The sequence below is a fragment of the Balaenoptera physalus genome, assembly GCF_965194825.1.
Source record: "Balaenoptera physalus genome assembly, chromosome: 6".
Taxonomy (NCBI): domain Eukaryota; kingdom Metazoa; phylum Chordata; class Mammalia; order Artiodactyla; family Balaenopteridae; genus Balaenoptera; species Balaenoptera physalus.
The window spans coordinates 91,805,327-91,822,393 of NC_138885.1; the positions used below are offsets into that span (position 1 = coordinate 91,805,327).

Genomic DNA, 17,067 nt, shown 5'->3' on the forward strand with positions numbered 1-17,067 from the left:
TCATTCTATTCATTTAGCTTTAATTAGGCTAGCTTTTGTAAAACTATCCACAAACAAACCTAGCATACTATCAATATTTAGACACACAAAACAACTTAAGGTAAAATACAATATTTTGTTATCATAAATCTTTATGATACACCTTGTCAATTTGAGGTGACCATATCTATTTAAAAAAACAAAAATTTTTCCTCATATCTTCCTTAACCTATCATAAAATAGAACTTACAAATGAGACCCCCTTCTAATTTCAGTCACCCAGAATAATGTCAAAAACTCATCCCCAAACCCTTTTTAACTACAATGAAATTTTATATTTATTCAACAGCTAAGTGCTTCTAAATGGCTTTAAAACCTTTAACATGGAACTAGTACATTTTCTAACTCTAAACTAAAAGCTCTAGATTGCTTCCAGTAACTTCATATTCACATTTTGTCTTATGAAAATCTCTACTCACTGGTTTCCATATTTTCTTGATCGATTAATGTGAAAATATTTGATTATCAGAGAGCAAGGGTAGGGAACCAGCAGGGATACTGAGGAAGAATCTTTACTATTTTATAATATATAAATAATATACAATAATTTTTATATGATGTATTTCTATAATATTTTTAGTACTGAGATATATTATTGTCGGGATCACAAAATACTATAGTGTCTCATTATGTTTCATGCAGAAACTGCAGTTAATGAAAGAATCCTTATCTTGGGATTTTGTAAGAAAGGAAGCATATATAATATATTTAGCTTGGGGTTTCCAGAAAGCCCAATTCTCTTACTGAAAGTATGATCAACATTCTTTTAGAAAGTAGAACATTTGTTTCTTTCAAAAACTGATAGCAGTTTGCTACCTTTTAAATATGTTTACCAGACTGTAAAAAAGTTAAATCTGAATCTATATACAGATATCAATATTATAGTTAAGGTAAAATGTTAGGAAAGAAATCTAAAAAAACATTACTTTGAGATACAAGTTACCTAAGTAAAATATACATGAAATACTTAAACACAATCTTTATTTAACACAGTACCTGAAAAAAATAAAAATGTTTTCTCATATGGATTAGTTATTTCTTTCCTTCAAAAGAAGAATGAACTAGGCTATCCTTAAAGCAAAAGGCATCTTGTTATATCCAGCAGTTTAATAATCTTTATTCATCATGCAAAGCCATATGAAAATGCAGCTGACACCACTTCTCTCAACCCCTTCTTCAAAAGAACCGTATATAATGTACAGCAAAACAAAAACTTTAAATTATATTTATATGACATCATCTCAGCAATTTATTTACAATTACTCTAAAGAACGCCACAATGCCCAAGAAAAGATAGTTACTGGTTCAGAATTAATATCAGTAATATAAAACTAGGAGTGAACAGAAATGTATCATTGGGTATATATATGGTTAGGAAAGGAGACTGAGAGACTTAGTGCTAGCTTCTGAATCTTGCCACATGCAGATCTGATGCCCAAGCAATATGGCCATAAAGAGATGATAATAACATAAAAACCACCATGCAAGAGAATCTACTGATATTTTATATACTAAGAAATGCTATTTCAGTATAGTGGAACACTGAATATACTTTAATCACAAGTGTTGTCCTCAGTTTAGTAATAACTTTAAATCCAGCTTTTAAAAGTCACTTAACAATCGGGATAAAGGTAGGTGATGGGCTCATATTCTCCCTTCAATTTCAACATATAATAAATACAACTTTAACTGTAAAACTATTTAAAACCATTAGAAAACATGTTTTCTTTTTCTTTTTTTTTCTTTCTTTCTTTTTTTGGCTGCACCACACGGCTTGTAGGATTTTAGTTCCCTGTCCAGGGATTGAAACTGGGCCCTCGGCAGTGAGAGCACAGAGTCCTAACCACTGGACCACCAGGGAATTCCCTTCTTTTTCTTTTAGAAGACCAATTATTGATGCTAATCCAAAAGCTCCAGAAGACTTCAGAATTGCCAAAACTTTTCATAGGTTTTAGCAATTTCCATATTTCTGTTTAAAAAACCTCAAGGAATAAAAAGGCAATTGTATCTAACAACTTTTTTCCTTTCTAATTTTCTCCCTGGGTGATAATACTATTCATGATCCAAAGATGAGACAACCATAAAGGATTTTTAATGAACTTTTCTACTTATGTCTGCCTTTCCTTATAAATTAGCTTTTACCAATATTGATTTAAAGCTACAATTAAGCTAGATTAAAAGGGAAAATAATTTGAGAAATTTCAAACACACCGAAGGGACACATTCCTCTTTCTTTGTGGCTACATCCCACCCTCACAAAGTGAAATTTTACCAGTAATAGGAGATATTAAAATAGGATGTTTTAACATTTAATAGGATATTTTAAAGGAATTCTATTTTGATTTCTTTTTCAAAGTGTATGACTTATGATTAACAGGAAGAAATTTTTCTACCTAATCCCATACTTTTTAGAATTTCATCAAGTGTTAATGTACTTCCGTTTAGCACAAATACTCCAATATTCTAACAATGGTAGTAGATACACTTCAAGTGTCTTAATTTGGCATCAAGAATGTGGAGAAATACACTGTTGTTCAATTTAGGCCAACTCTGAATTCGACATCTATTCATATATTTATTTTTATGCATTATACAAGATAAAACTGACTCCCAGGGATAACATAAAGAGATACAGAAGAACGAAAAGGGAAGACTGCGTCTTTCACACGATTCTCTTCATAGCACCAACTTCTTTGTGTCCCTGTATCATGCACATGCAACACTGTTAAATGAAGTAAGGTCAATCTGGGCAAATGGGCAAGGGAACAGAGGGTAGATTTAGATTCTTACTGAGCATGCTCAAATTTCTAATGCACCAAAAAGCAAGAGATTTCCCTAAGGTAGAAGGTGACTGCTTCATGTATGTTTGGTCTTTAAAATAAGTAAAAATATGTAACCTATTTTAAAACTTCTTGCTATATTTCATAAATTAGTGTATAGCGTCCACAGCAGCAATATAGTAAATAATGAAAAACTATTAGGCCACAGTTCCTTCTTTCACAAAACCAGATTCTATGGCATCACATGTAAAACTGCAAATAAATACTTTCCTATCACAGAGAAGTATTCTTTTCCAGATAGTGGTCGTGGGTGTGGTGGCAGGGGAGGGGTAAAAAAAATTCTCATTTGAGATACCCACACTGTAGAAACAAGGATCTGCTAGGATTTATAACCTCTAAATAATACATTTCAATTCTGTTTGGGAGCTTTATAAGGTAATCATTATTTACAATAAATGATAAAATGTAGTGTGCACCAGGACAGCACATTTATAGAGGAAAGATGTCAGTAGTTCACTAGTTAGACCCAGGCAACCTGACTCAAAGATGATAAAAAGCCAATCAATACTTGTTTATTCTGTCAAAGAGATAAGAAATTCTTGTTAATTGACCACCCTGGGACTACAGACAAATCAGCCGGCTCCACTATAGTCCAGTTTCTCAAAGATAATGTATTAATGCTTTACAACTCTCCTCACATATTTTCAAAAGAATACATTACTATATAAATGAAATTGATGCATACTGACTAATAAGGCTCATGTCCATTGGGTGCATTTTTCCTTTCCTGATGTTAGAATAAACATGCTCAGTAATGAAAAAATCCCAAGCATTTGCAGACCTTTTGGAGACAGGCCTCTCCCTTGTTAGTAGCCATGCCAAGCTGTTCTTTAGTTACACAGGGATGCAGACTCCAGGCCAGCACAAATGGTAACTAAAGATTGTACCTGACCTGGTGCTAGCCATATGGGGGGGTGCACTTTGCAAGGAGGAGCTAATATACCCTGGGGTAGTGGAAACACACACTAGAATGCAAAGATGTTCTGCTTGGGGACAGAGAGCCAGGATCCTTCTCCAGCAACTGCCTCACTGACTTTTGCCTCCTCATCTCTGTCCTACCCTCTGTTGTGGCTGCTGCTGAGTTGGGCTCCGGTGAGCCGTGCTCAGGAGTCCTGCGCACCAGCACCTCCCCCTCTTGCACACGTTTGATCCCTAGGTCAGTGGAGCCGTGTTGGATCGGGGAGCCAGGAATACTCGAGTCAGCCTCGTTTGAGAAGTCAAAGCCATCTGGGATTCAACATATAAAATTTTAGTGCTTTTGTGCTGCTCTATTCTTTTCTGAGCATTTTGACCCAGGCAGATAAGAGAATGTATATATGGATATGATATAAACGCAAATATTATCTATATAGTTACATGTGTGTGCACAGCATGCACACACATAAGGCAGCAGATGAATAATGTGAGGTTTGCAAATGAATAGGAGAGAAAAATAGAGATCATTAAAACGGCAATTAATATCTCTTAGGCAAGACAGCTTGACTATTCAAGTACCATACGCCTATGAAATACTGCTGGATTCAGCACTTATATGAAAAGAAAAAGAAAGATAAAAATCAATTCTTTTATGGATAGCTGTATTATACCATTAGTTTGGCCAGTTATATCGTTTTCTCCCACAATTCTCATACAGGCACCTTTTTTCCCAGTATGATAACAGGCTTAAAGAAATTTCTTTCCTATTGCTATTACTAGTTCAAAAAAAGACAAAAATTAACTTGATCTTATTTTCTGTTTTAACATTCATACAGCAGTCTAAATAACATCTTTCTGCTTTATAAAATATATATACATATTTATATTAAAATGAATTCAGGTATTTAAACCATATTTCTAGTGCTATTTTTAACAACTAAACAATTTTACTGTAATTACATAAAGTACTATAATATCATGTGCTAATATAGTCTGTAAAAACTTACTTTAATCCATGAGTGGGCTGTAGGGATTTCGTACTCACCTTCTCTCCTCCACCTATGCCGACGGATTGAAGCTGTTGTAATCGCAGTCCGAGAAATCCTCGGCACTGTTGGAGTGACTTCGACTTTAAGTACTTTCTGGCCTTCTTGTGAAGAATCAGGAGCATCAAATGGTAATGAGTTTTTCATGGCATTGGCAACCTAAAATGATAACATAAGTCTATATATATTTACACCCAATATACAATTTATGCTTATTTTACACTTCATGTTTCCCTACTTTTTAAAGTATGTACTTAAAACGTCTATTATAAAATATACAAGTATAATGTGTCAGAAATGTTTGTATCTCCACTGGTCTATATTCTTTTAGGCAGGCTTTAAAATGAGAATTCATTTAAAATAATGTGAGTCACACACCCCATTGATTCCTTGAAGTTGTTGACTTTCAAAGAGAAAAAAACATTCCAAAGAAAGAAAAAGTGTTTTTAACATTTGAATCCTGATATAAGAAAATTTAGAATAAGTTTCTGATTATTCAGATGATAAATAACATGCAAAATTTAATCTATAATAAAAAAATTAGCTTTGTTTCCATGAAGAGAAATTTTCCCTAAACACATCTGGCATTTTGTTCCACCACTTTCTGCCCTCCATGGAGGAGAGTGAGATATGTGCCTGGAGAGTAATCACCATTGGCTGCTCCATGTTTCCTGATTGGGTAGTCCTAATCTAGCAAAGACCTTAAGCTAGAGGACCGTTTTCTCCTTCCCTCTCCACTTGGACAGGACAAGTGAAATGCAACAACCTGGATACCTGTGCCTGCTCTGCCAACTCAAACCTTCTCTCCAGTGGGCTGTTCCAACATCCAGATGAAAATGTAGGGAGTGAAGTCTTTCAATCTAGCCTTTATCAGCAATAAAGATGATGCTTGTTTTTCTGTCTACCAACTATTTTATCTATTTATCACCGGGCTCTATTTTTGAATAGAGAAAAGGAGTGTTATTCACTGGGTCCCTTGGAGACCCCTAACAATAAAGGATTATTCTAGAACTACAGATTACTAATCTCTCTACCTATATTGCTTGGAAATGCCACCTCTAGTTAATTTATAAGACTTACAAGGATAAAAGTATGAATTTAAAGAGTCTGACATGCAAGGTCTTATTATCATGATATAATTTTTTATCTTGTTGTCCATTTGTTTTTTGGTTTTCTTTTTGGCTGCACCGTGCAGCTTGTGGGATCTTAGTTCCCCAACCAGGGGTCAAACCTGGGCCCTCGGCAGTGAGAGTGCAGAACCCTAACCACTGGACCACCAGGGAATTCCCTGTCCATTTGTTTTACAGTAACCTTTAGGTAAAATTAGGGATGTTGACATGAGGAAAAAAATTCAAATATGAAAGAATTAATGTAAATGTTACTTCAATAAATTTATATTTAGCTTAAGATATAAAAAATGATATGAAGAAAATGGCTTTAAAAATTGTACTCTTAAATTGCTGCAAGTAAAAATACATAAATAATATTTTTAAAATACCATTATAAAATACTACAAAAAGCTTAGAAAACACAGAAAATTGCAAAGAAATAAAAACTATCCACAGTTGAATCACCTAGACAACTATTAGCATTTGTTTTGTTTCCTTTGTCCTGTCTAGATTTAAAACATAGTTGTATATACTGCTTTACCACTTAACACAGCTAGCATGTTCCTTTAATATGAATCTTCAAACATATAATTTCATCAAGTAAATAACATAACTTAATCATTCTCTGCTGTAAAATGTTTAGAGTTCTGATTCTTTTGCAATTAAACTAACATTGATCTAGTGTTCACAATACTTTAAAAAAATTTTTAAGTAGTTTCTTGGGAAATGTTGCTAGACATGGGATAGTAGGTCAAAGAAAATACACACACATTACCAAACTGCTTCTGCAAAGGGATGATCAGAGTTGTGTCATACTGTTACTGGTAACATAGAGAATGCCTTCCTTACTCTGCTACTGGATGTTCACGTTTATTTTTTGAATGATCATTTACCCTTTGGAGACATATTTATTTTGTGGAAGAGTATGAAATTTTTATATAGAACAAAATATTAATTGGCTTTTTTGTCATGCCTGTTGATAATATTTTTCTCAATTTGTATACCACATATTAATTTTGGTTTTAAAAAACTGATGGTTTAGGGACTATCCGGTGGTCTAGTGGTTAAGACTCCGCACTTCCATTGCAGGGGGCATGGGTTCGATCCCTGGTCAGGGAACTAAAATCCCAGATGCTGCACGGTGCAGCCAACAAAACAAAACAAAACAAACAAACAAACAAAAACTGATGGTTTAGAATTCAGATGTTTATGTAGGAAAAAAAAAATTCAGCCTTTTTTGGTGATGTGTCACCATCACTAAAGCTTAGAAAGTCCTTCCTTCTCTAGAAATTTGAGGAAATATTTATAACTTTTCTTCTTTCTTTTCTTAAAGGATTTTAAGACATTTAATTCTTTAATTTATCTGAACTTTATTTTGATATGTTGTAAGAGGACAGGATCTAAACCAATTTTGTTTTCTCTCCAATTGTTACTATGGAATAAATCTTTTTCCCTCAATAATTTAAAACGCCTCACATATTACATATTGAATTTTAAACTTACTAGTGCCCTTTTCAGGCACAGGAATATTTAATAAAAACTAAATATAACAACTTACCAATAGTGGTTGAGAAAAGAGTTCTAGCTGAGCTCTATAAATGATGTCATCAAGGACTTCCTGGCCAAGGTCCCACTGTCCATTATACCTATGGAGAAGCAGATTATTTACTATCTTTAGCAAATATCTCTAATTTTCAACAACCATCTTTTCTATTCTTCCAAGTCCTATTATTTTGGTTCTGTAACAAGATTTTCACGTTAATTTTTGCATCCTTTCATTTCTTGGTTACAAGAACAAAATGAAGATTTCAATACTAACATTTAAAATATTTTACAGGACTTCCCTGGAGGCGCAGTGGTTAAGAATCCATGTGCCAATGCAGGGGACATGGGCTTGACCCTGGTCCGGGAAGATTCCACATGCCGCAGAGCAACTAAGCCCGTGTGCCACAACCACTGAGCCTGCGCTCTAGAGCCCGCAAGCCACAACCACTGAAGCCGTGTACCACAACTACTGAAGCCCGCGCACCTAGAGCCCATGCTCCGCAACAAGAGGAGCCACTGCGATGAGAAGCCTGCTGCAACGAAGAGTAGCCCCCACTCGCCACAACTAGAGAAAAGCCCGTGCACAGCAATGAAGACTCAACACAGCCATAAATAAATTAATTAATTAATTAATTAAAAAAAAAGAAAGTCATGAAACTTTCTAAAAATAAAATATTTTACAGATGTCTCTACATATTAATTGGTTTTCATCATGTGTTGATATTTAGGGTAATCTATTTAATGCATTCATGAAAACCAGGGTTATGAACTACGTAGAAAGACATAGAGTTCCATACAGAAAAACTGACAGTTTCTAGTCTTCAATTTAATGACTAGTTATATTTTGGCTATTTTAAAAGTACTGAAAGGACTATGAACAATTATACATCAACAAACTGGACAACCTAGAAAATGTATAAATTCCTAGAAATATACAACCTACCACGACTGAATCATGAAGAAATAAAAATCTGAACAGACCCATCACTGTACCCAGAGGAGATTGAATCGGTAATCAAAAACCTCCCAATAAGCAAAAGTCTGGGACCAGATGGCTTCATGGGTGAATTCTACCAAACATTTAAAGAAATAATACCAATCTTCAAATTCCTCAAAGAGTGAGCACTTCCATATTCATATCATGAGGCCAGCATCCCCGTTATACAAAAATCAGACAAGGACACTATAAGAAAATTACAAGCCAATATGCCTGATGAACATAGCATAAATGCAAAAATCCTCAACAAAATATTAGCAAACTAAATTCAACAATTCACTAAAAGGATCATACACTATGGTCAAGTGGGATTTATCCCTGGGATGCAAGGATGGTTCAATGTCTACAATTTAATCAATCGTGATACACCATATTAACAAAATGAAGGATAAAAATCACACAATCATGTCAATAGATGCAGAAAAAGCATTTGACAAAATTCGAAATCCATTCATGATTAAAAAAACTCTCAAAAAACTGGGTACAGAGGGGATGTAGCTCAACATAATGAAGGCCATACATGATAAGCCCACAGTCAACAACAAACTTGACAGTGAAAAATGTAAAGCTTTTCCTCTAAGATCAAGAACAAGACAAGGATGCCCACTCTTGCAACTTTTATCCAACATAGTACTGGAAGTTCTAGCAAATCAGAAAAAAAGAAGTGAAACTGTCTCTATTTGCAGATGACATGATATATATACAGTTGACCCTTGAACAACATGGGCTTGAACTGCACAAGACTATTTATACGTGGATTCTTTTCAATAAATACCAACTACAGTAATACACAATCTGTGGTTGGTTGAAGCATAGATATGGAAGGCTGACTTTAAAGTTATACTCAGATTTTCAACTGTGCAACTGGCACCCCTAACCCTTTTGCTGTTCAAGAGTCAACTGTAGAAAACTCTTAAAACTACACCAAAAAACTGTTAGAATAAACAAATTTGGTAAACTTGTAGGTATAAAAGCAATATACAAAAATCTACTGCATTTCTTTAAACAAAAAAAGAGAATTCCCTGGTGGTCCATTGGTTAAGACTCTACGCTTTCTTTACTGAGGGCATGGGTTCAATCCCTGGTCGCAGAACTAAGATCCCACAAGCCACGTGGTGTGGCCAAAAAAAAAAAATCTGCTTTCTATACACTAATAACAAACTATCAGAAAGGGAAATTAAGAAAACAATCCCATTAACAATTTCATTAAAAAATACCTAGTAATAAATTTAACTAAGGAGGTGAAAGACCTGAGCATTGTACACTTATGATTTTCATATAGTACCTCAATGAAAGAAACTGAAGAACACACAAATAAATAGAAGAATATTCCATGCTCAAGGACTGAAAGAACTAATATTGTTAAAATGTCCATACTACCCAAAGCAATCTACAAATTCAGTGCAATGCCTACCAAAATTCTAGTGACATTTTTCATAGAAATAGAGCAAACAATCCTAGAATTTATACGGAACCACAAAGGACCCTGAATAGCCAAGGCAATCTTGAGAAACAACAAACCTGGAGGCATGATACTTACTAATTTCAAACTGTATCACAAAGCTTTAGGCCTAAAAACACACAGAGATCAATGGAACAGAATGGAGAGCTGAGAAATAAACATATGCATATATAGTCAATTAATTTAAACAAATATGAGAATATAAAATAGGGAATGGATAGTGTCTTTACTAAATGGTGCTGGGCCACCAAACCAGCTTTACAACAAATGCTAAAGGAACTTCTCTAGGCAGGTAACACAAGAGAAGGAAAAGACCTACAAAAACAAACCCAAAACAATTAAGAAAATGGTAATAGGAACATACATAATGATAATTACCTTAAATGTAAATGGATTAAATGCTCCAACCAAAAGCCATAGACTGGCTGAATGGATACAAAAACAAGACCCATATATATGCTGTCTACAAGAGATGCACTTCAGACTTAGGGACACATACAGACTGAAAGCAAGGGGATGGAAAAAGATATTCCATGCAAATGAAAATCAAAAGAAAGCTGGAGTAGCAATTCTCATATCAGACAAAATAGACTTTAAAATAAAGACTATTACAAGAGACAAGGAAGGACACTACATATGATCAGGGGATCAAACCAAGAAGAAAATATAACAATTGTAAATATTTATGCACCCAACATAGGAGCACCTCAATACATAAGGCAAATGCTAACAGCCATAAAAGGGGAAATCGACAGTAACACAATCATAGTAGGGGACTTTAACACCTCACTTTCACCAATGAACAGATCATCCAAAATGAAACTAAATAAGGAAACAAAAGCTTTAAATGAAACATTAAACAAGATGGACTTAATTGATATTTATAGGACATTCCATCCAAAAACAACAGAATACACTTTCTTCTCAAGTGCTCATGGAACATTCTCCAGGATAGATCATATCTTGGGTCACAAATCAAGCCTTGGTAAATTTAAGAAAATTGAAATCGTATCAAGTATCTTTTCCGACCACAATGGTGTAAGACTAGATATCAATTACAGGAAAAAACCTGTAAAAAATACAAACACATGGAGGCTAAACAATATGCCACGAAATAACCAAGAGATCACTGAAGAAATCAAGGAGGAAATAAAAAAATACCTAGAAACAAATGACAATGAAAACACTATGACCCTAAACCAAAAGCAGTTCTAAGAGGGAAGTTTATAGCAATACAATCCTACCTCAAGAAACAAGAAATATCTCAAATAAACAACCTAACCTTACACCTAAAACAATGAGAGAAAGAAGAACAAAAAAACCCAAAGTTAGCAGAAGGAAAGAAATCATAAAGATCAGAACAGAAATAAATGAAAAAGAAATGAAGGAAACAATTGCAAAGATCAATAAAACTAAAAGCTGGTTCTTTGAGAAGATAAACAAAATTGATAAACCATTAGCCAGACTCATCAAGAAAAAAAGGGAGAAGACTCAAATCAACAGAATTAGAAATGAGAAAGGAGAAGTAACAACTGACACTGCAGAAATACAAAGGATCATGAGAGATTACTACAAGCAACTATATGCCAATAAAATGGACAACCTGGAAGAAACAGACGAATTCTTAGAAAAGCACAAGCTTCCAAGACTGAACCAGGAAGAAATAGAAAGTATAAACAGACCAATCACAAGCACTGAAACTGAAACTGTGATTAAAAATCTTCCAACAAACAAAAGCCCAGGACCAGATGGCTTCACAGGCAAATTCTATCAAACATTTAGAGAAGAGCTAACACCTATCCTTCTCAAACTCTTCCAAAATATAGCAGAGGGAGGAACACTCCCAAACTCATTCTACGAGGCCACCAACACCTTAATGCCAAAACCAGACAAAGATGTCACAAAAAAAGAAAACTACAGGCCAATGTCACTGATGAACATAGATGCAAAAATCCTCAACAAAATACTAGCAAACAGAATCCAGCAAAAGGATCATACACCATGATCAAGTGGGGTTTATCCCAGGAATGCAAGGATTCTTCAATATATGCAAATAAATCAATGTGATACACCACATTAACAAATTGAAGAATAAAAACCATATGATAATCTCAATAGATGCAGAGAAAGCTTTTGACAAAATTCAACACCCATTTATGATAAAAACTCTCCAGAAAGTAGGCATAGAGGGAACCTACCTCAACATAATAAAGGCCGTATATGACAAACCCACAGCCAACATCGTTCTCAATGGTCAAAAACTGAAACCATTTCCTCTAAGATCAGGAAGAAGACAAAGTTGCCCACTCTCACCACTATTATTCAACATAGTTTTGGAAGTTTTAGCCACAGCAATCAGAGAAGAAAAAGAAATAAAAGGAATCCAAATCAGAAAAGAAGTAAAACTATCACTGTTTGCAGATGACATGATACTATACATAGAGAATCCTAAAGATGCCACCAGAAATTACTAGAGCTAATCAATGAACTTGGTAAAGTAGCAGGATACAAAATTAACGCACAGAAATCTTGCATTCCTATACACTAATGATGAAAAATCTGAAAGAGAAATTAAGGAAACAATCCGATTTACCACTGCAACAAAAAGAATAAAATACCTAGGAATAAACCTACTTAAGGAGACAAAAGACCTGTATGCAGAAAACTATAAGACACTGATGAAAGAAATTAAGGATGATACAAATAGATGGAGAGGTATACCATGTACTTGGATTGGAAGAATCAACATTGTGAAAATGACTATACTACCCAAAGTAATCTACTGATTCAATGCAATCCCTACCAAACTACCAATGGCATTTTTCACAGAACTAGAACAAAAAATTTCACAATTTGTATGGAAACACAAAAGACCCCGAATAGTGAAAGCAATCTTGAGAAAGAAAAACAGAGCTGGAGGAATCAGGCTCCCTGACTTCAGACTATACTACAAAGCTACAGTAATCAAGACAGCATGGTACTGGCACAAAAACAGAAATATAGATCAATGGAACAGGATAGAAAGCCCAGAGATAAACCCAAGCACATATGGTCACCTTATCTTTGATAAAGGAGGCAAGAATATACAATGAAGAAAAGACAGCCTCTTCAATAAGTGGTGCTGGGAAAACTGGATAGCTACATGTAAAAGAAGGAAATTAGAACACTCCCTTACACCACACACAAAAATAAACTCAAGATGGATTAAAGACCTAAATATAAGGCCAGACACTATAAACCTCTTAGAAAACATAGGCAGAACACTCTATGACATAAATCACAGCAAGATCCTTTTCGACCCACCTCCTAGAGAAATGGAAATAAAAACAAAAATAAACAAATGGGACCTAATGAAACTTAAAAGCTTTTGCACAGCAAAGGAAACCATAAACAAGATGAAAAGACAACCCTCAGAATGGGAGAAAATATTTGCAAACGAAGCAACTGACAAAGGATTAATCTCCAAAATATACAAGCAGCTCATGCAGCTCAATATCAAAAAAACAAACAACCCAATCCAAAAATGAGCAGAAGACCTAAACAGACATTTCTCCGAAGAAGATATACAGATAGCCAACAAACACATGAAAGGATGCTCAACATCACTAATCACTAGAGAAATGCAAATCAAAACTACAGTGAGGTATCACCTCACACTGGTCAGAATGGCCATCATCAAAAAATCTACAAACAATAAATGCTGGACAGGGTGTGGAGAAAAGGGAACCAGCAATTCCACTTGTTATATATCTGAAGGAAACTAAATCACTATCTCAAAAAAATATCTGCACCCCCATGTTCACTGCAGCATATGTACAATAGCCAAGACATGGAGACTATCTAATTGTAAATGGACAGATAGATGGATAAAGAAAATATGGTGTGTGTGTGTATATATGTAATGTATGTGTATATACAGCATGTGTATACATACAATTATACACACATGTGTAAGTATATGTACGTAAGTGTATACATACACACATATATACACACGCATATATATACACATACATACACACAATAGGATATTATTCAGTCATTAAAAAAAAGAAGGAAATCCTGGGGCTTCCCTGGTGGTCCAGTGGTTAAGACTCCATGCTTCCAATGCAGGGGGCCTGGGTTCAATCCCTGGTTGGGGAACTCCTGCATGCCGCGCAGCACGGCCAAAAAAAAAAAAAAAAAGAAAAAAGAAAAAATAAAGGAAGGAAATCCTGTCATTTGTGACAACATGGATGGATCTTGCGGGCATTATGCTAAGTGAAATAAGTCAGACAGAGAAAGACAAATGCTGTATAATCTCATACTTGTGGAATCTAAAACAAAACAAAATAAACCAGTAACTGAACTCATAGATACAGAAAGATTGATGGTTGCCAGAGGCAGGGGCTGGGGGGGTGGGCAAAAATCGTGAAGGTGGTCAAAAGGTACAAGCTTCCAGTTATAAGATAAAATCCTGGGATATGATGTACAGCATGGTAACTATAGTTAACAATCCAGTACTGTATATTTGAAAGTTGTTGAGAAAGCAGATATTGAAAGTTCTCATCAAAAGAAAAATTTGTAACTATGTGTGATGATGGATGTTAACTTGTGGTAATAATTTTGCAATATAACATATATCTAATCATTATGTTGTACACCTTAAACTAATTCAGTCTTACATTTTAATTATATCTCAATAAAACAATTGTCTTTGTTATTATATAGCTTTCAAATAAAATGTGTAATTCATTTTTTAAAAAGTACTAAAAAAGAGAGTTCAACTTGCAGAGGAAGGCGGCTGCCGCGCACCGCATCCACCCCTCCTGCAACCCTTTAAGCCAGTGTGCCCAGCCCGCCTGCCCAACCCGCCGCCTGCGTTCGTTCGCCTGAGGAAGCCAGCCAAGAGTTCACTGACGTACCCATTCCAGTGGGGTAATGGGTGTTTCTGCGGCCTGGGACTGGTGAGCACCAACAAGTCCTGCTCGATGCCACCCACCAGTTTCCAAGACCTTCCCCTCAACGTCTACATGGTCATCTTTGGCACAGGCATCTTTGTCTTCATGCTCAGCCTCATCTTCTGCTGTTATTTTATCAGCAAACTCTGGAACCAGGCACAGAGCAAACGATACGGATATAAAGAGGTGGTGCTTAAAGGTGATGCCAAGAAGTTACAGTTATATGGGCAGACCTGTGCAGTCTGTCTGGAAGACTTCAAGGGGAAGGATGGGCAGGGTGTGCTCTCTCTCATGCCAACACACCTTTCACCGCAAGTGTCTGGTGAAGTGGCTGGAAGTACGTTATGTCTGCCCCATGTGTAACAAGCCCATTGCTGGTCCCTCAGAGGCCACCCAGAGCATCGGGAGCCTATTGGATGAGCCGGTGTGAGTGCTGCCTCCATACCAAGGCCTGGAGAAGATCTCTAGCCTCATGGGTGCCTGGTCCTTCCGCAAAGCCGCAGCGAACAAGACTGTTGGGTGGTGATAGGCATGCTCAACTGGAGGGGCGGGGGTGCAGGACTGGTCTTCCAGCATCAGGGTGAGACTAGACTTGCCCACCTCTCTGCTTCCTGAAGCCTTCTTCCCTGCTACTCAGTTTTGATGGACTTGCCCATCAGGACCACTGTATCCTGGTACTGGACTATCTGCCTGCCTTGTCCCTGCTCTGGGAAAAGAAATCCATTCCTATTTGGCCAAGAACTTAGAGCACACTCCCTTGAGGGTTCCGCTGAGGAGGACAAGCTGCCCTGACCTAGAAGAAGGGATGAGATGGGCTCTGCCCCACCTGTGACCTCCCCGCCCTCTCCCCACTCCTTCCAGAGGAAGGTTAGAAGGGAAGGAAGGAAAGATGGAGGAACCAAGTGCCTCCAGTGGAAGCCAGGGAGGCTCTGTAGGAAATCGGGAAGAGCAGGGATGAACAGAAGAAAAGTCAATGTTTACATGGGGCCTATGGAGACAAAGCCTGGCTGGCTGGCCTGCTGACTACAGGGGGGTGGAGGGCAGCCACCTCCCCCTCCTAGATCTGAGGTGCTATCCATTCCCTGTTCTTTGGTTGATCTCAGAGCTTCCTATTACGTGTTGGGGTTTGAGTATCCACCGCCCCAGAGGAAGGGCTTGGTCTACACCCAAATGGATTCCCAGGGTTTTTTCTAAAGGAGCAAAAAGAGGCCTGGGGATGGGGGTGTCTGAATATTAAGGTCGCAGTGGACATCCTCTTCCCCTCTGTAAACAGTATTTTTATACTTCACCCTCACCATCTCAGGCTTTATACATGGAATCCCCCAAATGGAAGGGGTAGGGGTTTTCTGTTCCTCCCCCAAGTGGGTGAGGGTGGGAAAAAGGTATGTATTTAAAGAAAATTAAATTTAATAACAAGTTTCTCTAAAAAAAAAAAAAGTACTAAAAGAAATTCATATTAGAAAAACAAGATAATGGGTCCATCATGGAACAAAAAATTCAGTGTTGTGTAACTAATAAGGAAAAAAGAGAAACATTAAGTTTCCAAACACTAGAAAGAATTCACCCAATTTCACAGTACACCTACTTACATGGCATAATAAACTCCTGTGAGAAGCTGCACCATAAATTCAGGATCCAATACTATTCGACCACAGAGTTCTTTCCAGTGTTTTTCATGTTGCCGTGGAAATCCACTCACACAAACCCTAGGAAAATACATTATTTATCACATGTGATTTCCTGATACATTAAATAAAACATTTTTGTTTCCATAAATTCACTTATTCAATTACTCATTTCTCAAATATTTTTTGAGTACTTGCTATGTGTCAGTCACTATCCTGGGCCCATGCATACAGTTGTAAACAGGCAAAAAGATAAAAATAAAATCTGTGCCCTCATAAAACATACATTCTAGTGGACTATATCAATAAAAGTAATAACTTTTTTCAAATAGGTATCTCTTTCATAATCATCCTTCTTCACAAAAGAAATGCATAACTTTCACACATCCCAAATTGAATCAGGATGGAATTAGTGGAAGATACAGAAATCTCAAAACAAATAACCAAAGTATCATAAACAATTCTCTGTTTTCCATCTCATTAAGAGATGCTTCCAGAAAAGTTACGCTTAATAATTATCAAAAACTGTTATGTACTTCTATTATTTTA

The 17,067-nt window shown here is 36.2% G+C and overlaps 1 protein-coding gene and 1 pseudogene across 11 annotated transcripts in view; one reads left to right on the forward strand and one right to left on the reverse strand.

Annotated features, from left to right (window-relative positions):
* The window catches only part of HYCC2 (hyccin PI4KA lipid kinase complex subunit 2), a 73,142-nt gene that overhangs the window by 7,953 nt on the left and 48,122 nt on the right, over positions 1-17,067 (reverse strand). For 7 of the 10 annotated variants that reach the window (XM_082467112.1, XM_082467106.1, XM_082467108.1 and 4 more), the window contains 4 exons: positions 16,483-16,599; positions 7,508-7,595; positions 4,840-4,999; positions 3,939-4,106 (listed from right to left, as the gene is read on the reverse strand). In XM_082467112.1, coding sequence (XP_082323238.1) covers positions 3,939-4,106; positions 4,840-4,999; positions 7,508-7,595; positions 16,483-16,599 — 533 coding nt within the window. The remainder of the gene's footprint in view (positions 1-3,938; positions 4,107-4,839; positions 5,000-7,507; positions 7,596-16,482; positions 16,600-17,067) is intronic. The other 3 variants (XM_082467113.1, XM_082467114.1, XM_082467107.1) reach the window with 1 other exon arrangement.
* Positions 8,999-16,475, forward strand: LOC309662912 (RING finger protein 122 pseudogene; annotated as a pseudogene). Its single transcript has 2 exons — positions 8,999-9,053; positions 14,700-16,475. The product of its transcript is annotated as an RING finger protein 122 pseudogene (transcript).